This window comes from Calcarisporiella thermophila (genome assembly GCF_041956535.1).
Source record: "Calcarisporiella thermophila strain CBS 279.70 unplaced genomic scaffold VTP21scaffold_21, whole genome shotgun sequence".
Lineage (NCBI taxonomy): Eukaryota > Fungi > Calcarisporiellomycota > Calcarisporiellomycetes > Calcarisporiellales > Calcarisporiellaceae > Calcarisporiella > Calcarisporiella thermophila.
Window position 1 is genome coordinate 10,181 of NW_027192211.1, and position 25,489 is coordinate 35,669.

A 25,489-nucleotide genomic window follows, 5' to 3' on the forward strand; every position below is an offset into this window, starting at 1 on the left:
TGATATGATAGGTATATAAGCTGGTATAAATTCGGTATATAATTCTTGATGAGATGAAGAATGCAAAGCAAAAGTTTTCGAGAATTATTACTTAACAAATTTTTAAAAGATATATTAACAGTTGCAGATATTTCTGAAACCCTGATTCTACAATTTCTAAATCTAGTATGTCTGCTCAGGCTTGGAATCTCCCAAATCCATGTGAACCCCATGGCTTTATTAATTTTTGTGTATGTTTCGAAACATTGAGTAGTTTGCCGATGCCATATATCCATAATATATCCTTTTTCCTATATTAATCCAGTAAATAAAGCAAATAGGATGTGATCCTATAAACAAGAGCAAAAAATCGCGTAAAAAAGCTTTATGCATAAATAGATTAGAGAATGACGTTTGGGATATAATAGCGGGGCTCTAAGAATTTGGAGTAAATTATTCTGGTAAAATCAGTAAAAGAATGCCGGTTGAATTTAGATGACCACATAACTTTGTTTTATTAGAACTTTAGATAATATTATAGCTATTTGGTTTTATAACTTATTAATACTATATATGGTGTTTATATTACTACTTACTACTTTGATGTTAGATATTAGTCATAAAGTTGGATGACGGTAAAAGATTAAAACAATGGCCTTGCATTGTTTAAAGAAAAAAGAAAAAGGTGACAAGTTGAAATTCAGGGAGAACATAAATGAAAATTGTAAAGATTTGGATTACTGATCAAATCTCGGCAGCCGAACCTGTATTTTCAAGCGTATTGTAAGCAAGGAGATTGACGGTGTCACCGTTGAAACCAGTAATCTTATTTTTGTTGGCAACGCTACGAATATGATTTTTCATGGAGTTGGGATCAAGACTCATAGTGGTAAGAAATTGAGCAACCAAGCCAGCAACATGAGGAGAGGCCATGGATGTGCCTGATATTTCTTTGGTATTACCGTCATTCCAAGTCGATAGAACTTTCACTCCTGGAGCAATGATAGATACACATTTGCCAAAGTTACTGAAGGAAGCCTTCTTATCGTCAATATCCGAAGCCGCCACAGAAATAACTTTTTCAGCTCCGGCAGGGGAATAATTACAAGCGTCTCTGTTATCATTGCCTGCAGCAACAACCACGTGTAAACCAGCATCCACGGCGTTATTAACGGCGTCATTCAGAGCAGCTGTGGTGCGACCACCAAGAGACATATTGGCAACCGATTTGTTTTTTCCGTTGTTTTTTTGATCGTTTACTACCCAATCAACACCAGCAATAATATCACTTATAGTCCCGGATCCTCTATTATTTAGCACTTTCACTGCAACCAGATTGACTCTTTTTGCAACACCATAGGTCTTGGATCCGATAGTACCAGCAACATGGGTTCCGTGACCTTGACCATCGACGTCACCATCACTGGTAAAAGTTTTGCCCCATCGAGCACGGCCTTCAAATTCGGGGTGATCCACATAAATTCCAGTATCGATAACGTAAGCTGTCACCCCCTGGCCGGCGTTGGCGTCATAGAGGTATTTATCTTGGCTGGTTTGATCGAGCTTTTCGCGATGAGATATGCGAGCGAGACCCCAGGGAGCTCCGGACTGTGTGTCAATATTAATCCTCATTACTCCATCACGTTCAACATAAGCAACCTAAACAAATAAAATTCAGCTATATTGAGTATACATAGCAGATATCATTAGCAATATAGAAATATTAACCGTAGGGTCAGATCGGATTTTCGCTAGAGTATCGTCATCAAATTTACCAGAGAAGCCCTTGAATGCGTTGAAGTTGTAATCATGCTTTATCCCCTCTTTGATTGCTTGATTGGTAATTTCGGCTTTTTCATCGAGCCCAGATTTATAGACTACGATATACGAACCATCAATTACCTGAACCCCTGTGGGTTCTTTAATTGGCGCTAGACTATCGGGTGACTCTGTAGTGTTGCTTGGTTTCTGAGCCTTTTCGGAGATAATGACTTTATTGTCATTCTTTCCAATTGGGCCTGCAATACTTCCGATGATCGCTGAGGCTGCCAATGCAATACTAAAAAATCGCTTTGTTAACATAGTGGAAATAATATAAAACGAAAATAAGTTTCTTGTTTGAAAGCCTGGATATGAAGGAATCGTTGAAAGGACACGTTTGGTTTATTGATATTGCTTCATTTATAGTCTATTCCGCAGCCAAAATATGGCTGTATTGGTCATTTAATTAAATTTTATTATCATTATACAACACATTAATACAAAAAGTTGTTTGTTCTCATATTAAAGCTAGAAAAAAAAAATACCTTTAGCACAAAATGATGTACAAGTTATAAGTACAAGAGTAAACGATTTCGAGTGATCAGGGGTGCGGACGGAGTTACCTCTTTTTGGAAATATTCATACTCAAGAAAATTTTCAAGAGGAGATTTTATTCGATTTGCAATATGCTATACTACTTATCGTGGGAACGGAGCTATCCATACTCCTTGTAAGGCTTACCAGTGGAACATGAAATCGAGGTTAAATGGTGTATTAAGCCACAGTCTAACACTGACGCTTCTTGTCTCGTAAGCAACTCTCGTTTATCTCAAAGATTGGGGATGTTATTTCCCTTTCCGCAAATATTCATTTATATTATTTAATTAATCACACGATCGCCAGTAATGAGGGCTAGAAACTTGAGTGTTCGATGGTGATTCGCAAGCCATTGAGAAAAGTCTCTGGGGTATATTTCTTCAAAATTTCCTCATATATTCGCTAAATGATTGGTGCACGTTAAGGATGAGAAAAGTTAAAAATAAAACATATTAGGAAATATAATAGTAATTCGACAATTAAGATCAAATTTATACTAATTGTATAGCCAAATAGTGCAAAAAGATATTATCTCGTAATTGGTACTATCATTTTCGCTGGTATCTATTAGACATTAGATATAAAGCAGAATTTATGTATAATCCATTTAGAATTGAAATCCTGATCAACTTCCTATTGTAATATTAAAAACTCCCAATAAAAGCTTAGTAACCATTTGAGTTATTATATCTCGCATTGATATTCCTCCTCTTTGTTCTGCCAAGTAATTGATTGAGGAAACCACAAGGATATTTTGAAGGGGACGAAAGATTTAAAAGGAAAAGCATAATTCAAGGATCTTTCTAAATGAACCAATTATCATGGTGTCTCTATTGTGTAAACACTTGCTTCCCAGCTCACACAATCTTTATGCAAAGATAACGCCCCATTATTCTTATTTTATTTTTGTATGCTGTCGCCCATGTCCTCCTCCCATATCGAGCTTCTTTAAGAGAAAACGTGTGGATTAACAAAATTTTCGTTACGATTTCAGGCCACAGTCAGCCTCAGCAAATCACGCCCACCATATAAAAATAAAAATGTAAATATTTAAATGTTTATTCAGTCTCGTTTTTTTCCTCCTCCATTTCGGTTTCAAGTATTTTCTTTAACTTGGAGGAAAGCTAGTAATGCTAGGAGATACACAGAATTGTTTAAATTATCTCCATCTCTGCTCTGAGAGCGAAGAGATTTTCCCTAGTTATTATTTTGATGAAAATCTAGTCACTCCTTCGCTATTTTCGTTAAATCCTATGATATTTTCTATTTCTCAATTAGGCTTCACACCACATTTTCCTGCGGCTTCAACACTTCAGAATGCAGAACAACCTCACTTAGCAAGCAGTGAAGCAAAACTTATATCATCGCTTTATCAGCCCGAGATTTCTTCTTGGCCACCATACTATAGAGACGTATCCTATTCTCACTTAGGATCGAACTCTCTTTTCTTCCCTCCTTCTTTAGAGACCTCTTTAGAACCTTCATTTAATCCTTGCTCCCAAAGCTATTCCTCAGCAGTTAGTTCACGTAAGCGAATACGTCTCACCTCGGAGCAACTTGCCATTCTGCAGCAAATCTATGCAACTCATCCAATTCCCAATCGCCAATATCGCCATTTTATTGCCTACAATCTCAATCTCCCACTCAGCTCAGTAAAGAACTGGTTTCAAAATAGACGTGCGAAAGACAAGCTACTTGAGCGGAAGAAATACCAAGAGAGTTGCAAGTGAAAGGATAATGAAACAAGCAGTGCTAAAAGATCAAATCGTTACTCATGAATAGAGGGAGAATTGGACGCAATTTTTCTTCATAACCCAATAACCTTGACACCGAACCAGATATCAGTCTTCTCGGATGTTACGATATTTTTATGAAATCAATAAATGAAATAGAGAAGCATGTATAAGTCTACGTTTTATGTATTTACTTGAGTTTCAATATAAATTTTTTTCTTTTTTCTTAAGCACCAGGCATTTTAATTTTGCACTGATACTTGGAACCGCTATGCTCCCCCTCCCAAAAAAAAATAACCAATGCGGATTTTAATGAAATATCCTTAATATTGGACTTTGTCAGTCTACAAGTCAACAATATAAAAATATTAATATTTTACATTTTTATGTAAGCTACCCCTTCCGTAATTTTTAAAATATGAATTGCTCAAAAACAATTGAAATAATTCAACCGCTACAAAAATATAGTTGCGTTAAATGTTAATAATAAACTCTCCAATGCAATTTTATGAAACTTGCAGTAAATAAATTGGATTTGTTTATGAGAATAATATTACAAGTTTGTTAATTATTGACCATTTAACCTGCAAAAGATGATAAATTCGAGCGTTGCGCGAGTGAAAGAATATTATGGAATAGTTTATTATAAAATACTGATAATACTTTAGAATATTTATTGCAAAAATAATAGATAGATCAAAATATATATCTTATGTTAAATTCAGTAATAATACTTCATTTAGTATATGGGTTAGTTATCTAATATAGTGCTTAGATTTATATACTGTAATGGCTTTTCCACTTAGTTACTGAAATTTGAGGATTCAGATTGGGCATCTAAAGTTGCCTTTGATGTTGCTCCCGCAAACGTACTTGAAACGATAGTCGTGCCCAGGCTTGAGCTAGGGATCGTAGTTGAGATAGCACTTGAAGTTACGTTCGGGTCTGCGCTCGGCTCGGAAGTTGGAAATATACTTGAGCAAGAGAGTGTACCCCCACTTAGGCTTATGTTTAGCTTTGTGCTAAGACTAGCTCTAGATGTTGCACTTGGGATTAAACTTGTGTTGGTGCTATTATTTGAACCTAAAGTTTCATTAAGTTTTGCGACTTGTGTCGTGCTTGGCTTTGCGCTCATCGTAACCTTTTGCTTTTTTCCTGGTTTTGCTCCAAGGCTTTTATCTGGGATCCCACCAGGAATAGAATCTGGAATAGAACTTGAAGCCGTACTTGGAACTGCGATTGACGCAGAAGCAGAAACACCCTGTTGCTCTATGGGCAGTGCCAGGATGATGGAAACAAGAGCCAAGACAGTAAGAATTGTGTAAGAATGCATGATTTCGAAGAATAATATAAATGATAGAATATATTGAATGAGGTCGTTGATAGATATATTTTTGAAATTTCAACGTGCATTTATACTCATTTTCAATCTCAAAAATAAAGATGACCCTGCCTCCAATAATGAAACAAGATCAATAATGTGCTAGCAAAACTACTAGATGTTGTATTCTTACTAATAAATAAATTCTTTTTTATTTACTTTTCCTTGATCTCATCCATTGTACAAAGTAGGGACAGATCAGTGCAGCAAAAAGGTTATTCCCTTATTCGGTTTAAGAAACCTCATTACCGTCAGCGAGATGATATTTAATAGAATCGTCTCTGGAAACATAAATTAATAAATATCACTCAGCCACAACGGGTTTAAGAAGTACAAATAAGAAAGAGCTTCGATCAGTGGTTTTCAGGAGACAATTATAATATATCGTGTTAATTATGGCTAGCGAATATCACTGGTAAGCTAATGATCAACTAAGGGTACAAGGGTTTAATATGCCCAACTTTTATCAAGTGAGCGTCCCGATACGCAAAACTGTGTGTAAAAAAAGCAAGAACTATAGCTAAAAGGAAAGTGCCCCAAAAAATTCTTTTGACGTCCATTTCCAATGCACCATACGCGTTTCCCTGCTTATTTTTCTAACCCATGATCTTATTACCAGTTACATATTCAGCAAAGCAACACATATCCATTTTTTGTGAAGCGCATATTTTCAAATATGCGCATTTTTTTCCTACAAGTTTAGTATTTGCGTTAGCCAGGTAATTAAATACCGGAGAAAAAGAAAATGGCTACTCGGGAGAATAGAATGAATTGCAAGAAATACACAGCAATGAGATTGTTTGATGTTATAAGTGCTATGCTAATAAAAAAAAACATTTACTGTTTTGCATAATAAAATGAATTCAAAAGCTCTTTCGGTTGCAATCTTATAATTTCCATCGATCCTCAAACCGAAAATGAAATAACTAAATTATATTAAAATCCTATTACTAAACTATCTAATAGAATTTTCCTACACAATATACCTACTTAAATATTAACTTCTGCAAATATTGATTGTGAATATGACTACCCTAATGATAACTTTAGGTAACCAAAGATAATCTAAGGGGAATCAAAATCTAAGTCACAAATGATGTCAGGTAGAAGTGAAGGCTTGTTTGATGATTGGGAGAAAATATATTAATGCGAAACTGTACAAATTATTAATCGTAAATATAGTTCACCTGGTTCTCACCATGATTTCATATTTAGATATGATAACCGTCTGAGTATGTGTTGTTCCATTGTCAGATACGATCCATTCTTAGATAAAACCAACTTACCAACTTACGACGAGCCCTTCTGCTTGCTAACAATACAGTATATAACACATGGTCTTGCTTTATTTTAAATAACCTGAAGCGGTTTTCATTTTAACCAAACCAAACTATGACCATCTTTGGTATCAATGTGGGAAAGAGATATGGAGTGCGAAAAGAATTATTGTAATAGTTTTACTACACCTATACAAAGTCAGTTGGGATTTATACAATGTAGTGGCTTTTTGAATAGTAGCCAACGAAAATTGAAAAAATTACAATGAATCAACCTCTTTTGAGGTTTTGCTAGAATCCAGCACGCAATACGTCCTCAAAACCAGCTTGAAATTACAATCCACCCAATTATGGGCAGAGCTATGCTTTTTACATTCAATGGTATGATCTTATTACCTGGCGAGCTTGATTTACTTGTGGTATTAGCCGATAGCACGCCGTCTATCACATGTATGACTCCGTTAGTTGTCAAAACGTTTTTCCTTACGATTCGTACTGTTGACGACCCATCTGATAAAGTGGGCACACCAGTTGAATTACTGAACGTCAGTTTTACGCCTTGACTATTAGTCAGAGTTTGGTTGGTGAAGTTATTGGAATAGACCACTTGGTTAAAAATGTGGCGCTTGAGAACGTCAGAAGCATTATTTGAATTCGAGAGTGCCTCGTCACTAGGAGAAAGATATTCGATAAATATAAAGAGTAAAAGAAGGAATAAATCGACCCTACTTTGGAGCAAATATTGTGATTCCCTGCATATTATCGGGGTTAGGCTGCGTCGTATTAAACGCGGTCGCCAATTTAGTGAGCCCTATTTTCCGTGCCACCTCTGAGGGCGCCCCAGGGATCCTCAGTACTCTGTCAATAATATGCAACACTCCATTTGAAGCCCTGATATTCCCTTTTGTAATGGTAGCGTTTCCAACACCATATGAAACGCTCACAGCTGTACCCGCTTTATTAGCTATCAACACCTGGTGCTCATTATTCGGGAGGTTTACGGCACCCTGTGCTCCAAGGTTAGTTTTAATTGGATAGTCTGAAACAAAATGATCCGTGGTGAGTATGCCATCAACAATGTGATAGTATAACATGTTGGAGATAACACTGGTGTCAAAGCCAATATCGAGTGCACCCGTCACTGCGACATTAGAGGGAGCGCTATAACATATTAGAAGAGTATAAGTAAAACAAAGAGGTAACCGTAGGGACATTAAGAAATAAGATAAATACAATATGGTTATTTGAGAATTGGGATCGCGAAGACGTGCTCGAATAGGATTTAGCTGTGCTGCAGCGAAAGAAAACGCCTTGGCAATCAGGAAGAGTTCAGGTTCCATTAAAATAATGGCTTCCAAAGTGTCATTTTTTGGTCCCTGCTGTTTCTGAGGGCGATGATGCATCGGAAGTCTCTGAGCACTCGAATATGCAAGCAAGGCAACTAAAATAAAAATGACGAAGAACCTCATCGTGGGGTAGAGTGAAAAGGAGATTTTAATTACAAGAAGAACAGCAGCAGGTACAACTTATATTAGGATGGAGAATATTTCGGGCTATTAAATTTTTAACTATTTAGAAACTATATAATGTGTGGCTTAGATACAGTTAAAAATAACGACATCGTCGAATAGAGTATTAACTCAAGCAACAATGACATTGCCTCTAAAGCATTTTGCAAGGACATCACTCACATCGCGCCCATTTATCCTCCGTTTTCCAAGAAATTTCGCTAGCACTACCTCTAGCGATCCACCTGCTCGCAGTGAGACGTCATCAAAGAATCCACTGGATTCAATAGAAAAGTCATCGAATTCCATTGACAAATTTTTTCCTCTGAGCTACACCAATAGTAGTCAACTACTTCGGCGCGTCAGAGAATTAACGGCAGATATCAAAGATCCCAAGGAAGCTGCTAGCGTTTTTGCGCGGCTATTTAATGAGATTACCGGATATGATCGCATTGATCATCTGAAAAAAGAAGTATCTAATCAAGGTTTAGTACACATGTTATCCGTTTTGACAAGTCTGGAGACGTATTAATAATCCAACTTATCTATCTTAAAATTCATGTAGCTGAGAATTTTGTTAGGGCACGCCAAGCTCTTAGAGAAGCCAAGACAAATTATGACTCGAAAATAACTTCTCGCATCGACACTCAGCGTGAAATTAACGAACTCCTACAACGGAAACACAACTGGACCAATGAGGACGTTAATCGATTCACACAACTCTACCGAAATGATCATGCTAACGAACAAGACGAACAGGATGCCAAGCTTCACTTCAAGAACTGCGAAAATGAGGTTGATACTGCTTATACCCAATTAACGCGATCGATCATGGACCGTTACCATGAAGAGCAATTATGGAGCGATAAAATACGAGCAGCTTCCACTTATGGGACCATTGCACTGATGGCGCTGAATTTGCTGCTATTCATGGCTGTTCAAACAATATTTGAGCCATGGAAGCGGAAGAGGCTGGCCGGAAATTTCGAGGATTTATTGGTGAAAACAGTCGAGGACGGGAAGGAACGCCTCGAACCTGTGATAAAGGCATTTGAGCAGCAAACAGAGAAAATAGAAGCTCTATCTCAGGGCCAAGAGGCATTACTGGCTGCGACTGGTATCTATATGGATAGCAAAGCGCGAGATTCCAGCGAAATATTTGGTGATAGTGGATTAGAGCCAAAGGAACAGGACCAGGAGCAAGAACAGGCAAGCGACGAATTGTTAGTGAATGAGAATGAAAAGGGAACCATGCTCAGCATGAAGACTGGAAACACAGATGACACCTTTAACCCTGCATTTGAAAAAAGTTTATTGAGTGACAAAATCACATTAACAAAGGGTGATCTTTTATTATATTCGGCGGAAAGCGCGGCGGTGGGTAGTGTGCTCACTGCTGTTGTTGCCTACTTTCTGTGGAGGGGATGATAGGTCTTGGTTTATTTATTCATACCATATATCGCAAACAGTTGGATATACTTTGATTATAGATTGTATTTATTGAAACCCCCACCATATATAAAATTCAAGTTTTGACTTGCAATCTGTAGGGAGCAAAAGTAGCCTTTTATCATCCACAATCAATCGCTAGCTGAAAAATCGACTATGCATATCTACATTTTATTTTTATTCATCATAAGTACTTGAGTGGCACACCAAATTGAAGCAGCTAGTTAGGAGAGTTAAATGTATGTACCTTAAGCATGCAAAACATCGTAAGGGTTGGTTAAGACGAGTATTTTGATTGTACACATGCTAGTACGAACATAACTCCATGTCGGATTTATAACGGCTACTAAATACAGATAGTAATGAACCATCAAATAGTTCACAATTGAATCTGGAGATTTGAAGACAGAATCGTAACTTCATGATTCCTTAATATTTAGTAAACCTCGGAAGTAATAAATGTCTTCTTTCCATTTTCTTTTTGGAGTTTCGATTTTGGAGTCTTATATTTAGATTCATCTCGAAACAACTGGGGTCTTCAGGTTTGGAGGTATCTAAGGAAGTCTCACAAGGGCTCATTCTTAAGTGTATGTCAATCATTTATCCAAATCTGTTAAAATTTTTAAATCTTAGTCCAATCCCGACTCGATTTTATCCAGTTTCGAGTCCTAGTAATTCGCCTTTATTTTAGCCTCGGCGAGTTTAATATACTAGACCGAGAGTGACCTTGAAACCTTATTCCCTTTATGAATCCTTGATATATATTTGCATTCTATTCCACAAATATAAATAGCGGTTTAACTGCTAGCTGGATTCGACATCCATTCTCATAATCACTGTATTCTGCAGCACTTCCTCCTAAAAAAATGGTGTCCCTTACCTTTACTCTTTCCGCGTTTTGTCTCATTTCCTCCTTGGCACTCGCGAATGCCGGATGTAATCTCAGTCGTGATCCAAATGAGTCTTTTGAAATAAGCACATGCTCTATTGAAGAGCTGACAGAGTTCTTTACCGAATCGGAAGTCGGAAATATGCCTCCATATGGCTCCGAGTGCGAGAGAAGCGAAATGAGGTTTTGCAAAAAAGGCGAGTGTGAGGATGCTGACCCCATGTCTTTAGCCTTAGCAGCATTCTTTCTTGAACCTTGGAAGCTTGCGAAGTTCTATACTCGCGAAAAAGGGGGACCAGCCAAGTTCACTTTCAAAAATGGCCTAAGCATACCAGGAAAATTCGACTTTGCGACCTATCCTTTCGATAATAAAAAGGCGATCCGAGGCAGCATCCCAATAATTAATTTCGCACATACATACGGTCGAGAGATTTATCCTGGGCTATATTTTGGAACCGGTTCGACGAATTCCAACTATAATCCCGGCGGATTCTGGGTGTGTAAATTAAAAGAAGACGATTCTTCTAAATGATTAATATACTCTTACCGATAGACAATATTATTTTTCAAAGTGAAATTTGTATTTGTATTTTTGTTCTCTTATGATCAAGGTTAGATTCACACTCATTTGTAACAATCATTGGCATAAATTATAGAATAAACAAACATTTTTTAAGATGACCCCGTTTTGAAAGCGAATATTATTTACCACTGGCTAGGTGTCTTGCGGGATTCAACCGACGAAAAGTAGTGGCACATGGTCTTGACCTGGGACTCGATTCTTATTCTATTAACTTCTTCCTCTATAGGAACCAATTGTTTCCACCGAAATGGTAGATATTTACTAACGTGCATCCCAACACTTAATTTCAATGCTAGGGGTATTTACTAACGTACCGTTATGCAGCGCATTGGCACCAGATGGTTCTATTTCATATACTTATTCCGTTTAGGGTCGATTGGATCTCTCTTTTCTAGTGTTTTGCAGTGGCTGAGTGCAAGTCTGGAGCGGCGTATAAATCTCGATTTTAACCGTATAATATATCCATATTTACGGTCTTAAGAGCAAATTAAATTATTGCTTAGGAGAAAAAGAGCCTGGACTGTACTTTCTTAGAGATGACAGCTCAAGCTGTTTGTCTGGTAAAGTATTTTATGCTTGAAGGGAGGGCCAACACATGCCTGCCCATTTCACTTACGAAGAACTTGGCCTTGGTTGACGACCTCGCACTTAAGATCAAAATTTAATTAACGCATCCTGTACGATGAGCTGTAGCACACAAGCACAGGATCAAACCATTTCTATCTAAACCACGCTTACGAGAAAAAAAAAGTCTTGAGCGAGTCAATAAATCCTTATTTATTCATATTGCGCTCCTACGTTTTACCCCACTCACCCCGCTCTTGCTCGCCCACAGTTCCCACCTGGCAACCCCCGCCGAGGTGTCTTTTGCATTCCTTGGGTTCTCATTCACTTCCTCGAGCATCTTCTCATCTCCCACATTATGTTCACGAATTACTGTCCTCATTGATGCATGCTGTATGTTCTTCATTTTATATTTAGTCCATCTCGTTAAATTCACGTGCTCCCTCTCCACCTACACTCTTCCATACCATATACACAAAATTTATGACCGAAGCATATAATCTCAACGAACTCAAGGAGTTCGCTAGCCGAGGTTGGCAGAAGCAAATATTGGCTGTCCTCTAATTCTCACTAAGTGAGGTTGCATCCCTATGCTTATTAGGCGGGATAGGCGCGTGTATAGCGAAAAAAAATGTGCTTGCTCAAGAGAATGACGAGCTTATGTTTCTGACAGGTAATTCAGACGAAGTGTTTCGTAGTCGCCTCTAGTGAATTAGCTAAACTTTTCCTCCTGCATCGAACGTAGGCGAAAAAATCACGGTTTTGGAGCATATAGCAAACGATATTTATCTTGTAAGTTGCGGTAGCTGATAGCTTTCTATCAATAATAGCAACAGAGGAAGAAGAGATATATTTCTCACACCTTTCACCTCTATGGCTTAGGGATATTGTGAAGGTGTAATCGGTCGTTTCTCAGCAAGCCAAGTTTACTTCATCGAGCTTGATCCTCAAGTATTAAAGTCGCTACATGCATGGCACTCTGTGGGTGCCCGTGAGAAGGCCCTTGACTCTTCAGATTCCGAATCGGAACCCTCGTCAAATATTCCCCCTCCCCCTTTGCGGCGCCCCCCACAACCTCCGGCGGCAATAGCCTCAAAATTAGACGTAGACAAGGAACTGCCGACCCCTCCCCCGGCTATCTCTCCCTCGCCGTTACCTCGAACTCACGGACGTGAAATTACAGAAAATCCGCGTAGTTCAACGTTGTCAAATCCACTGCCAAAGCGACTAAGTCTATTTGGGAACACCACGAGTGAGGCAACTGCGACTAGGGGTGAAAAGGCTAGAGGGGAAGAAACCAAAAAGAGAGCCTCGTCTCTATCACCCTCCACTACATCGAGCCAAGGATCTATATTTTGCTCACGCACCGTTACCTTCTCATCGGGAGATGTATACGGCAGTTGTGCACCCCCTTCAAAGATGCCACTACAAGACCCTAAATTCGAACCCAAACGCTCCTCCAAGCATCTCTCCAGTGTTTCCTCTAGCACTGCCACCACCATGGTTAACATTCCTTCCTCACACTCATCACGACATACCAGTTGGCGCTCTTCACGACAAGTACCTACCTCTCCCCTTATGCCATCTTCTCCACCACCTCCTTCACTTTCTTCTACCTCCTCCTCTTCAACTTCCTCTCAAGAAGATATCCTACTTGATACAACGATTTTAAAGTCACTGATTTCCAAATCACGGGTTCGTCCCTCCAATATCCGTTCTATCGATTCACCGCTTCCACCTTCAAACTCGCCATGGACAACCAATGAAGGCTATCTACGCTATCGCAAGATCACAAACCCAATAAAAGCTGAAAAGATACCGCTGTCTCCATCGATAGGACCTACGCGTTTGATGACAGAGAATCAGAGGATGAAGAAGGTGCAAAGAAAGAGGAAGATCAAGAGTAGCCCACCTGGAAAACTGCCTTCGCCTCCAACCACCCCCTCGACGCGCACCTCAGTTGACGAGGGAGTAGGATCGTGTTCAGAGAATACTGAAGCAGACATAGGTAATTATTGCTCTCGAAGTCGTTACAGCCATGTTACACTTTCTTGATAGCTTTTCTCATAATCTTTCATTACTTAGAGAACCGTCTTTCATTCCTCAGCTTCTCATCATTTGATTTAGAGAAAAATCCGGCCAAGGAGAGTCTAGGAATTTTAGAAATTAGCGAACCACTGATTTCCACTAAAGCTGCTAGTTCTGCCGCGGCCGCTCCTACCCCAACAACCGCAGCTTCAGCATTTTCAAACCCCGCAAACAACACCTCCATATCCACCTATTCGGATGAGGAGGATAATACGCCCACTCCCCGTGTATCATTTGACCTACATAGAGGTCTTTCTGATATCAATCTCGAGTTCGATGACTTGGACACCTCTCTGATCCCTAGTTCATGGCAACAATTGCATCCAGAGGTACCACTGCGGCCAGAGACACCCACCCCAAGTTCTCGCACTTCACGGAGCAGTGATGGGATGCAGGTAGGCAGAGGTAATTGGGAGAGCGAAGATGAGGCAGAAAATGAAAGAGCAAATGCCGAGGCGGAAAGCAAACTTCGAAGATGGAGTCGACGGTTGATGCTCTTTGGTGCAAGATCACCTCAGCACACGGTAGGTGATTACCGTTTGGATGAGGCTGCCGGGGAAATGCAAGACGGCTACGGGATAAGGAGAAATCCATCTGGAATCCAAGCCGGGCAAACTATTGTCGAGGCTAAGGATGGAGAGTTTATAGGACAGGATCCTATGCTCGAGGAGTTAAGAAGGATGTTAAGACCAAAGGAGGATGCGTACGAGCGTGTTGCCCACGAAATGCGTTATCTAGGAATGTTATTACATCAAATATAAGGTACCGGTATACCTTAGCTTGGCATTGTGTCTATTGTGCTATGACTGCAAATCATTTTTATGAGGTTAAATTGGGTCATATTTCCATGAAAATGAATATGAATTTAAATAAATAATGTTAAATTATGAAAATTTTATATTCTTATGTGCAGTGTTCTGAAAAGACATTAGGGACTTGGTCATTTATTAACTTAGAGAGTGAATGGATATGAGCCATGTACAAAGGCAGCTTTGCACTCAAACCCCTATTTCCTCCATCCAAATATGGGCGAAGAGTCAAGTAGGGTAACAAAGAGGTTTAAAAGAGTGTTAAAAATATCAAAACTCTTTCCTACTCTACTTACGACTTTACCTCTGCTTAAGTTTAACTTATCCTGCGATATAAACGATAGCCAATGTAAAAGTCATTAATCAATCCATTTCTTACGGTACACCAGAATGTCGTGTTATAGGTTTGCTAATCAAATGGTATATCTATTCATTTTACCATCAAGTATTCACCCGGTGCTTTATAATTTTTAGTTTAGCATGGGTAAATTCTGGACAGAGTGAAAATATTTAGTTAGCATTAAAAGCTAGAACTCTTTACAGACGGCTAAATAAGATAAACATTCCCTAGATTTAACTGGGCTTTTGTTTTGCAATGATGGTGTAAGTGCTTTAGGACACTCAAGCAATAAAGTAGAGTGCTCGAGGAGCCGAATTCGTATCCATTCCACGAAGATATCGCGGCAGCATCCTTAGTTTGATTGCTTGTCAAAGCTGTTTTTTAAAAGCACTTCAGTACGAATAGGGAAATGTTCCATACTATAATAGGCTAGTTTCAGAGAGAGGGGGAGGGGTTGGCAGACTAGAAGCTTTCCTCCTGTTATATCAGTATGTTTGTTTTGTTAGATGTGGTTCGTTGTAATTAGAACAATGTATCTAAGATCTGTGTAATCCACTATGCTTTTTTGTTATTTATTCACCCGTTGAACAATTACCTTTCCATTCTCCGTCTCGCAATAGAGTAATGGTCTTTAATCCTAGACGGACAACAGAGTCACATAACCCATTCCCAAGATTATAGTTGTGCACGCTTGTACAGGAGAGGCGACATAAGCATAGGGACGCCTCCTTAGCATTGCGCCCAATGTTGGATGCGACGCAGGCATAGCCATTTCATCTCAGCTTGTTTGTACACGGTGTAGGATGAACTGAATTCAAAAGTGTGGCACGGAGTTTGAAGAGAGGAATGCGTAGTTATGAGAGCCCAATTCTATTCGCGGGCCAGCTTATTTATGCCATTTAATATAGGGCCACCGTAGGCAGGGTCCGAGCTCTCATCTCTTCATCTCTTCTTCTCCAAGGCTTCGCCCATTCCATCCCACTACTAATTTACGCGCTCTTCTCAGCCCAAGGAGTATTGGCAAGTATCCCTACTGATTGCAGAGAAATTGCACCTTATTTCCATTTCAGGAGATATAAAGAGGCCACAATGATAAGCTTAAATTTTTTAGCTTGCATGTTCCGAGGAGGTGCAAAACACCGCAGAGTCGAGTGTTATTTAAGAAAGTGCAAAAAACAAAGAACTTGCTTCTTAATCGACCCAATACACCGAATCGTGCTCATCAATGCCAAATGGTGACAAGCCTTCTCTCCAAGAAGACAGTTGGCCTCGAAATCCATTGCCCAGATAACCTCGTTTTCGAGGGCGAAGAGATAAGGCGTCGCAGACGATTGAGTGGCAAAATACGCGTGGAAACAGCCAAGCCATTGCAAGAAGTGTTTGTCTCGCTTTCCTTCAAGGGCATTTGCACTATCCGCGTCCCAGATGTTGGCGGGCATTTTTTGCTTACCGATACATCAGGGAAAGGCGAAGCTACCCAGGTGCTAAAGCAGTCTAGAATATTCCTGATGAAAGAAGGATTGTTGGCGGAAGTAAGTCATCTGCAATTACCTCATTCTAGATGATATGATGATTCAGCTTAGATATGCTAACCGTTGCTCTTTTTCTTACCCGCTCTGTCCTGCGTCTTAGGGCATGACTGATTTGTTTTTTGAACTCTCAATACCAGGCGACGTCCCACCCTCATTTTCTCACCCCAAAGGCTCCGTTACTTATACTCTTTCGGCAAAGCTAATCCACAGAGGATTCACCTCGACTACGGCGTGTGCAAAAAAACAGCTTACCATCGAGCATCATTTTGTCCCGCGTCACTACGGCCTTGACCACACCCATGTGCCTGAGGTATGCTACCGCGGGATGCGTGCTGCAACAAGATTGACTTACGAAGTATGTGCTCCAAGATGGGTGGATACAGCAAGCGGACTTTTGCCAATTGTGGGAAGAATTTCGCCAGAAGAGAGAGTAAGACACATTAGTGCGCGCCTTATTCAAGAAGAAGCTTTCAGGTAGAAGTAATTTTCCTCTACTGCATGGTCGGGATGTCTAACTTTGTTAATACGGGATTTAGTTTCCCAAACAGCGCCGCCAAAGACATAGGTGATCCCATGGCACTTGCACTCGCAAGCATCCCTCATATTGATCGTATCCCGATTTCCTCCCAAACTCTTCACTCTCACTCCTCGTCGGTAAATCTTTCTTTCCTCCTCAAACACCCAGCCCTTCGCCCCCAATACAAGAGTCCCCTTATTCGCATTGAGCATTTCCTCGAACTTGAGATTCACCTGACAAAAGAGCCCATTTTACGACTACGTCTACCCCTGACGCTGGTGGCGGGTCCGCCAGCGTCCAACGAAACAGAGAATGAGAACGGCAACCCACCCCCATATCAGCTTGCTGTGAGAGATCACCCACCCTATTACCAGGATGGAATCAACCTAGGAAATGGCGAAACACGCATGGTGGTTCTGGTTGAGGAAGAGTCGCGGGGTCGGCAGGAAAAGAGAAACCTGATAACCTTGCTAATGCAGCTCTAAAGAGATGGATGCCGAATGAAATTCACCTCGCCTTCCTGATATAATAAGAAAGCTTGCATAATTACTGTTAATATATTTTCCAAGTAAAAGGTGGTCCTTGTTTTCATTTTTCAAGGCCACATCATGTTTTCTGTGTATTTATTTTTTGTTGCGCTTTCTTGTTTTCTTGCTACATTATTGTTATTTGCACGCAGTTTGGATATATTCCCTGTTTTATAATTACGAGATAATGGAACAGTTTCCCAAGCAAATAAGCCTAATTAAGTTAGTAGTAAAATGAGTTGGGGATCTCCTCTACCAGCCCCATATCTAAAAGCTAAGTAACATAAATATATAAATGCTAGATAGAAAAAAAATAATACATTCAGATATCATCCATAGGTGCCCATTAGCTTATGTGATATAACGGAAATCTGGGTGCCAATCGCACAGTTCCTCGCCCTGCGCTTCCCGCTCATACTCCTCCGGTGTTAGCTGGTCTCGTCGCCTATTCTCTCTTCTGAGAAGATACTTGAAAAGGCAACAAAGTACAAATGCCGCGAACAAGCAGCTCATGCAGATAATGTGTCCTCGAATATATCCGTTCTGACGGTCGTCTTCACGATAGATTTGCCCGCCAATGGCGCCGCCCACATTGCCAAAGGCAATGATGGCAGCGGAAGCCACCGCACGCTTTGTATGGCCTCCAATGTTACAGGTAAACCAGGAAAGCATAGCAGGAACGGTTGAGAAAACTCCGGTAGTTGTGATAATAGCAGCAACATACTGGGCCGCGGCTCCGTAAGGTCGAAGAGCTACCAAAAGAATGTATCCTAAAATGGAAATAAGGGGTTAGGTATAGGATATGAGACCCTTGATACTTGAGGAATTCCTTACCAATACACCCGACGAGAGCAGGAATCCCCATATGCAAGCCACGCTCGCTTCGCTTATCCGAAGACATGGCCACAAGAATACAGAAGAAGCAAGCAATGGCATACTATTGCGAACATGGATAACTGGTTCATAAAATCATTCTATTTCACGAAGGCGCAAGAAAAAAAGGTATCGTTACCGGAGGGGCAGACATCAGCTGTGCTGTCAATTTATCCTTATATCCTAGTTCATTAATGATGCTGGGCAAGAAGAGAGACAGGGAATACAATGGGGTACTTGTAGTGATGTATACTGCCATGTGCATTGGAACTTTCCAATCACGTAGCACCATGAAACACTGATTCCAAGAAAAGTGCTGCTGGGATGCTGCACCAGCGTCCTTTTTCAGGCGCGCTACACACAAACTGCGTTCACGTTCGTTGAGGAAAGGGGAGTTTTCGGGGAAATCTATTGCAATAAATGGATTAGTTTCATCCCGGAAGCTTGCGAGAGGAGTTGAGTAGAATTATAAACGTACCTGGCAGGTAAAAGTAAGATATAAAAGCCACGATTACTGTTGGTAGACCTTCAAGAATAAATAGCCTAAAGACGTAGATGAAATGAAATCAGTTTAATTCTTGAGCAAGACTAGGTATCTAGTACACTTACCACTGCCATCCTTTCAGCCCCTGTATCCCGGACATTTGTATAATCCCGTAAGCAAGCACACCCCCAAATGCTCCTGAGACTGTGGCTGCAGCGAAAAATAATGCCATTCGACTTGTCTGCTCATTTCGTGTGTACCTAAAGTGTAAAGCGCTTACATTATAAAAACAAAACATTTGGAATTCGATATATATTTGACACTTGCCATAACGATAGATAGAACACTATTCCAGGGAACAAGCCAGCTTCCGTCACACCGAGGAAAAACCGAGCAATCAACAACCCTGCGGTACTATGAACCGCAGCCATTGCCATCATGACTGTACCCCACAATATCATGACAATGGGTAGCCAGCTAGAGAAATATTAGGTTACAAATGGCGGGGGAGGGGGATGGGTGAATGTACTAATACACTTACCGACGAGGTCCGATTAATTTTAGAATAACGTTGGAGGGCACCTCGAAAATGATATAGCCGATGAAGAAAATTGAAAGAGCCCAGTTAAACTCGGCAGGTGTTGTGCCGATATCCTTCTCTATACTATCAAGCTTTGCATTTCCTGCAATGAACATGAAAATAAGTATGTTATGGTCGGTAGCGCATTGACGTAATCTTGAATTATTACCCAAGTTGATTCGATCCAAGAAAGAAAGTAAGTAGAGTAAGGCCTATGGAGCGATGCGTAAGTCACTCATGGAACAAAGAAGAATTTACGCATGGTTGCATACCAGGAATGGGATTAAGCGCAAATCGAGCTTGCGCACGAGGCGGCGCTCCTCATTCTTCGACTCGAAGATCGCAGTTGTGTCGACTTTCTCCTCGTCGATATAGCTTGTGTTCTTTTCTGTCATGACAGTGTGTGAAAGCAGGGTCAGGGGGGGAGGTGGGGAGAGGATATAAGGGAATCTTATTTTAAACTCCTCCCGAGATTTACACATTGTTATTCATCGTATAATCAGAGGCAAAGCAACAAGGGCAGAAATGCCGTCCCCGGCCGGATGCTAGCCAGGATTTGCCTCTCCCGGTTTCGCTTGCGGGCCGGGGTGTGCTCAACCGAGACGCACCTCTGCTACCATCATTAGTAGATGGCCGAATGCGTCAATGGCTAGCTCGATAGGCCGCATAAAAGGGGTCCCGTTTGAATGAAATAAGTTACCATGAGGCACGTGAACATCCTGCGGAAAAACTCCGCGTGGCCTAATGTAGTACACATAAGCCTTGATCACTTATGATAAGTGAGCTTGATTATCAAAAGAGAGCACATTCATTATGAATAAAAAAAGCAACAGATATTATCGAAATATAACAAGCTTAGTTCCAATGCTCCGAGTGAGCATTCGCCACCCAGCTATGTCCTCTTCAGGTCTTTCCCGAGTTTATAGAACCCGCTCGCCCCGCCTGGAAAACCTTGGTATGGGTGCCTTAGGGCAAACTCCGGCATAAAAGGTGCCATCCCAGGCAAGAATGGCATCTGGGGGGGTGGCACCTCCGGTAATACCGGGGGTTCACCTGGTGGCTGCACTGGGACGGGAGGCTTCGCGGAAGCCTCGGCCACCAACCAAAGCTGCCGCTTGTGACTATAAGACCAGATGATAGCAGCCCAATATAGCTGTTGGACAAGGTTAGAAGAAATGTCCATTCACACAGCATCATCTCAGTGGAAATCTTGCTTATAGGGCGAGAAAATCATTACTCACATAAAACACAAAGAACGTCCCAAATGCCAGGCTCGAAAATTTAACCTCGTCCACCCACAGCCGGCCACAGTTGAACGTATCGACGGGGGTCGAGAAGGTCACTTCCGTGGCGAGGATCCCATTCTCATAGGCTGTGTGAAAATTCTCCTGGATGACGGAGCGCGCATCCTCCACGCAAGAGCGCATAAAGTCCTCCCGGTTGCGCAGGAAAAGGACCTGATTAATAAAGGAAACGAGAAGAAAGAGCCCAACCATGGACCACGCTCCGTGTGAAAAGGACCGGACAAAGATTGGAGAATTCTGAGCCTGGTATTAGCCAAGTTAAGCAGGAGAAAATGAGCAGAGCAACTTACCACTAGGAGCGCAAAGACCCCGAATATGCACACGAAAAAGAATAACAAATTTATCACCCCAAAAACTACTATTGCGGAGGTGTAAAAATAGGAGTAGAAAGCTAATAAAGTACATGTTTGATGAAAATGCCGCGTCTATAATATTCCACTTCATTAACATACGACTTATCCGCATGAACGACAGTGAGCAAAACCACAGGCTTATCGTCTATTTTACATATTAATTAGATTAAACTGCAATTCATCAGATTCCTCGGTTCATCTCTACTCACGGCCCATACGAAACAAATGAAGATTGAGCCCGCGCGAAGGTGCATACACCCACAGCACTTGAGCAACATAATATTTTGGACATGGTAGAGACTATTCACTTGCTTGGTCACGGGATTGTGGATGAAGCCGAATATGGGGGCTGATGGAGACATTCTCAACTCTAATGTCCCTATTAGTAGTATGTGGATGAATTTTGACAGAACGCGTTCGTCTGACCCTCTTGTTCGAGTTAGAGGTTTGGATATAAGTTGGAAGCGTGGAATATGTGGAAATTGCTAATGATAATTTAAACCAAAGTTAATAAATAGTTACTTCATTGAAAGAAGTTTACGCGTGTTTGCTTATGTTTACGAAGAGTTTAATCGAGAGGGTTTTACAGGAGATTATATATCATCTAGTTACAGGTTTTTCCAGCAAAGTTCAGTGATGTTTTAATACAACTCAGAAACGGAAGCGCGGCAGCCAATCATTAAAGTCGTCCAAAAACAATAATTGCTGGGTGGCTAAGTAATCGACTTAAACTGCCGGAAATGAACACTAGTGCCAAGCGGGCGGGACCTATTTTAGCTGGCATCGTGTAAGAAGTATTTATAGTACTTAGACATGCCAAGTTGGGGGGTGGCAATTGAAGCCTTTATCCGTTTTGTCTCCCTCAATTAGTCTATGTTCCAGATTATTGTGGCGATAAATAAAATATACGACTTATATTATGCAAACACATGATAAAAGTAAAGCATATCCCTCCCATATTCTATTTAGTTACATCCTTTTGGCCTTTCGCTTCGCATCCCCTCCGACCCCGCTGGACGATTTATTAACCGCTCGCCCATACTTCTTAAGAACTCTTTCTTCCACCCCAGTCAATATCCACTCATGAGGTGTCAACTCCAAGTTCTCTTTTTCAGCATTGAAAATCTTGGGCATGTCTTGAGGTTGCCCCGGAGCAGCCTGTCCTCCTGGGCTGGCGCCAGCCATCATACCCATAGAGCCCATTGCTTGCATATCTCGCATACCATCGGCCGCTAAATGCAGAGGAGAGCCCATGAGCATTTGCAACCCTTCATTAAAAGGTTCTGCTTTTACCATTTTCTTCCCCAAGGATCATAGAAAATACACCCCTCAGCCCAAAAAGATTGAGGAAATACCAAGAAAGAGACGAAACCCACGTCACATCCATATCTGCAGTCTCAATCCCACGTTGTAACATGCCCTTGAAGCGCACCGTCAAAGGAAAAGGAAGTTTAACTAGATTCACAATACAATATCAATCAATACCGTCTCGCTGAATTCCTCATTCCTCCATTCTTTGAATGCGGAAGAACAATGCAACGGTAAACTTACTCAAGACAAACCCTGAAAAGAAGAAATTAATCCACCCCATAATCAATGTTTGCGGTATAATCATGGCCATATTTTTCTTCATCCCCTCCATCATCATTTCCATATTTTGCGGATCGGCCATTGGATTGGCAGCCCCTTGTGAAGCGGCTTCTGGGTTCTTTAAGTAAGTGCCTTTTGCATATTCATCGCACAAGTAGCGGCGACGCGCATGAAATGAGGCAGGAGGAATATTATCTCCAGATTGCCGAAGGATCATACCGCGCAAAAGGGCTTTGCTAGAAAGGGTGGTAAAAAGAATTTGTGGATTATTAACCATCTAGTTGAACAAAGATAGAGACAGTAGAAAGCATACGTTTCTCTGACAGCTTTTAGATTGGAACTCTTTTGTTCTCCCCCGAGCAAAATCGTGATTTGGTGACGCAGGACCCCGACGAGAACCATGACAATCATGATAGGAATTAAAACCCAATTTCTAATGGCTTTTAGAACATGTGATTGCAACATAAACATTAGCCTCTGTATATAAAAGCATCTTGTAATTTATAAAGAGCCATTTACCGGGATCTAAGAGCATTGTTTGACTTCAAATAAAAAAAAAATAGAAGAGAAAACCAAGGTAGAATTCAGTTGAAAGCTCGTCCTCTTCGCAATGTTCTCTAGAAATTTTATTTACCCGTCTTGGAGTAACGCCATGGTGCTCATCTTGAATAAGAATTAATCGCTCCAGGGCAAACAGACAAATTCGCTGTCCAATTTTTCAATGTCACGTTAATAATTTTGGTCGATATTTTTGATTTCCGGATTCTATTAACTAGTCTACCCCGTTCGAAATTAAACATCATACACTAATAAGCTTATCAGAAGTTTATATATTTCACAGATGGTGTAAATTGCTCAGGGGAGATATATTATTGTGTAATGATAGTCCTAAGGGTACATCTTCAACTGTCTTTTGGTATATTTGCAAAACAGAAGAATACACCGTCTAGAAGTTATCTTGAAGTAGGATACCTCTTGTTCCATAAAATTTGCTCCCTTCTTCAATGCTACCTTCCACTATGAGTAGAAAACGTGACAGCTATGATTATCCTCATATATATTTCGTAAAGATTTGAAAGAATTAGACTGTTATTAATATGCTCTAGTAAATGCGGTTAAAAATATGAAGGATTTTGTTGCAATCAATGTATGAGTGGTAGAGTGGAAGAGAAAAATGAAAAAGAAACAGGAAAGCACATCAGGAGAGAAAAGCTGATGGTCTATAAAGCATCTCGGTTCTTTTTCAACAATCTTTTCAGTGCAATTCCTACCGTGCTTCCGACTATGAATACTGCACCCAGTATTCTGAGGGGAGTTGGTGCGTCGTTAAATAGAAATATATCAAATAGAAATGCATACAACACGTCGCTTAATCCTATAATCAGAGCGGGACCGGCAGGGGCTAATTGCATGCCAAGGTTCCATTGACATTGGCCGAGAAATGCAAATATTCCAATAGATAATAGTACTATCCAATCACTTCCATGGGGCATCCTGATGTCTTCCCAGAACATGGCCACGCTGGAAAAGATGGTGCTCACGATGCCAAAGTTAAACACGTGCACGAGAAAGTGCACACTTGTACCCATTTTGCGGACAATGACACAGGCAATAGAGGAAAGAAAGGCTGCGAGAATGCCACATAGTATCGGGAAAGCTCGTGTGGGGGCGAGTCCTTCATCGGGAGATGGGCCGTATCTATTTGAAACAAGAAACACTCCGGCTAACGCTATTAAAGCGGCACAGGCGTCGAATAGTAAGAATTCTTCGCCCAGAAAGATGCGAGCAAGAATCGAAGCAAAGATGGGATTGAGGAAAAAAAGGACTAAAATAGGAAGACATTAACGTCTACTATCAAGTTGCAATGGTTCTGTATAAAATATGATCTAGTTACCCGTGGCAACAGAAATGGGTAACTTCGTTATGGAGTAAAAGAAGAAAGCGAGGGCAACGCTTCCTGTTAGCGCCCGATAAAAAATCAGCGATCTCTGGCCCGATTTTCCAAATGGATTGAGTCGTAAGCTAGCGCATCCCAGGAGCCCTAGAATCATTTGGCACAAGGAGCGAAAAAATACAATTTCCATCGACTCGAATCGCTTAGCGGCGAGCTTGACGAACAAGGATACTAAAGCGAAGCAAATTGCGCCACTTGCCATGACAAGGAATCCGAGCAATTCTCGCTTCCGTTCTTGATCTGGCGAGCATCTCTTCGGTGGATTGAGGAGCGGGGCCGCCTCACTTGGAACTTGCTCTTGGTCCGTCGGATTCATTCTCGACCTACCCCAGGGAATTTAGCAAAAAGGCGGAAGAACAGAGGGGAAAGTAGGTACAAGAGCTGACTAATAATCGGCCCCACACATGTTTGGAATCCGATACTCCAGGTTGCAGTCGAGAACTGATTTCAGAGGCCGAGCAATCCTGCCAATCTAACCCTAGATAAACCTAAATTCCAAGTAGGATGTGAGCCTCGAGACCCCTACTTCCGTTTCAATTTTATTTGCTTGATGAGATTGAGCAGAGGGGAAACTCGAACCATTGTGTGCGGCATTAGATTGAGGGGCCAGGCCTGGTTGCGCAAGCTGCGGGATACATTCGCCCACTAAAACACATTTGCTGTAGGCGGAGAGCCATATTATGCAGTGTTCTGGCTGCAAACATAGCCCGAATTGTTATGCGCCGGAGCTTTAGAAGAGCCGAAGCGAGCGCCTTCACGATATCAAATCGATGCCGCTTCCTAGGTCACGGATATAGAAACATGCATGTATAGCCGC

The 25,489-nt window shown here is 41.0% G+C and overlaps 10 protein-coding genes across 10 annotated transcripts; 3 read left to right on the forward strand and 7 right to left on the reverse strand.

Moving 5' to 3' along the window:
- Positions 1-723: 723 nt before the first annotated feature.
- Positions 724-2,061, reverse strand: VTP21DRAFT_5059 (uncharacterized protein; the record flags this gene model as incomplete). Its single annotated transcript, XM_069395539.1, has 2 exons — positions 724-1,638; positions 1,708-2,061. The coding sequence occupies 2 exons, from the start codon at positions 2,059-2,061 to the stop codon at positions 724-726; spliced, it is 1,269 nt and encodes a 422-aa protein (XP_069248134.1).
- A 2,811-nt stretch (positions 2,062-4,872) lies between these two features.
- Positions 4,873-5,403, reverse strand: VTP21DRAFT_5060 (uncharacterized protein; the record flags this gene model as incomplete). Its single annotated transcript, XM_069395541.1, has 1 exon — positions 4,873-5,403. One exon carries the CDS (start codon positions 5,401-5,403, stop codon positions 4,873-4,875), a length of 531 nt encoding a protein of 176 aa, XP_069248135.1.
- Positions 5,404-7,019: 1,616 nt separating this feature from the next.
- VTP21DRAFT_5061 (uncharacterized protein) lies at positions 7,020-8,197 on the reverse strand (the record flags this gene model as incomplete). The annotated part of the gene is made up of 4 exons (XM_069395542.1): positions 7,020-7,054; positions 7,125-7,399; positions 7,458-7,889; positions 7,962-8,197. 4 exons carry the CDS (start codon positions 8,195-8,197, stop codon positions 7,020-7,022), a joined length of 978 nt encoding a protein of 325 aa, XP_069248136.1.
- A 181-nt stretch (positions 8,198-8,378) lies between these two features.
- On the forward strand, positions 8,379-9,664 carry VTP21DRAFT_5062 (uncharacterized protein; the record flags this gene model as incomplete). The annotated part of the gene is made up of 2 exons (XM_069395543.1): positions 8,379-8,721; positions 8,802-9,664. 2 exons carry the CDS (start codon positions 8,379-8,381, stop codon positions 9,662-9,664), a joined length of 1,206 nt encoding a protein of 401 aa, XP_069248137.1.
- An 887-nt stretch (positions 9,665-10,551) lies between these two features.
- Positions 10,552-14,570, forward strand: VTP21DRAFT_5063 (uncharacterized protein; the record flags this gene model as incomplete). Its single annotated transcript, XM_069395544.1, has 6 exons — positions 10,552-11,070; positions 12,139-12,253; positions 12,323-12,394; positions 12,467-12,513; positions 12,604-13,729; positions 13,807-14,570. 6 exons carry the CDS (start codon positions 10,552-10,554, stop codon positions 14,568-14,570), a joined length of 2,643 nt encoding a protein of 880 aa, XP_069248138.1.
- A 1,620-nt stretch (positions 14,571-16,190) lies between these two features.
- Positions 16,191-17,492, forward strand: VTP21DRAFT_5064 (uncharacterized protein; the record flags this gene model as incomplete). Its single annotated transcript, XM_069395545.1, has 3 exons — positions 16,191-16,490; positions 16,591-16,964; positions 17,027-17,492. The coding sequence occupies 3 exons, from the start codon at positions 16,191-16,193 to the stop codon at positions 17,490-17,492; spliced, it is 1,140 nt and encodes a 379-aa protein (XP_069248139.1).
- A 393-nt stretch (positions 17,493-17,885) lies between these two features.
- On the reverse strand, positions 17,886-19,866 carry VTP21DRAFT_5065 (uncharacterized protein; the record flags this gene model as incomplete). The annotated part of the gene is made up of 9 exons (XM_069395546.1): positions 17,886-18,304; positions 18,369-18,471; positions 18,547-18,815; positions 18,886-18,950; positions 19,017-19,151; positions 19,219-19,368; positions 19,433-19,574; positions 19,641-19,683; positions 19,744-19,866. The coding sequence occupies 9 exons, from the start codon at positions 19,864-19,866 to the stop codon at positions 17,886-17,888; spliced, it is 1,449 nt and encodes a 482-aa protein (XP_069248140.1).
- A 497-nt stretch (positions 19,867-20,363) lies between these two features.
- On the reverse strand, positions 20,364-21,490 carry VTP21DRAFT_5066 (uncharacterized protein; the record flags this gene model as incomplete). Its single annotated transcript, XM_069395547.1, has 5 exons — positions 20,364-20,624; positions 20,713-21,012; positions 21,066-21,166; positions 21,228-21,273; positions 21,338-21,490. 5 exons carry the CDS (start codon positions 21,488-21,490, stop codon positions 20,364-20,366), a joined length of 861 nt encoding a protein of 286 aa, XP_069248141.1.
- Positions 21,491-22,097: 607 nt separating this feature from the next.
- Positions 22,098-23,381, reverse strand: VTP21DRAFT_5067 (uncharacterized protein; the record flags this gene model as incomplete). The annotated part of the gene is made up of 6 exons (XM_069395548.1): positions 22,098-22,360; positions 22,422-22,583; positions 22,680-22,954; positions 23,032-23,158; positions 23,238-23,260; positions 23,353-23,381. The coding sequence occupies 6 exons, from the start codon at positions 23,379-23,381 to the stop codon at positions 22,098-22,100; spliced, it is 879 nt and encodes a 292-aa protein (XP_069248142.1).
- A 557-nt stretch (positions 23,382-23,938) lies between these two features.
- VTP21DRAFT_5068 (uncharacterized protein) lies at positions 23,939-24,988 on the reverse strand (the record flags this gene model as incomplete). The annotated part of the gene is made up of 2 exons (XM_069395549.1): positions 23,939-24,543; positions 24,613-24,988. 2 exons carry the CDS (start codon positions 24,986-24,988, stop codon positions 23,939-23,941), a joined length of 981 nt encoding a protein of 326 aa, XP_069248143.1.
- Positions 24,989-25,489: the final 501 nt, after the last annotated feature.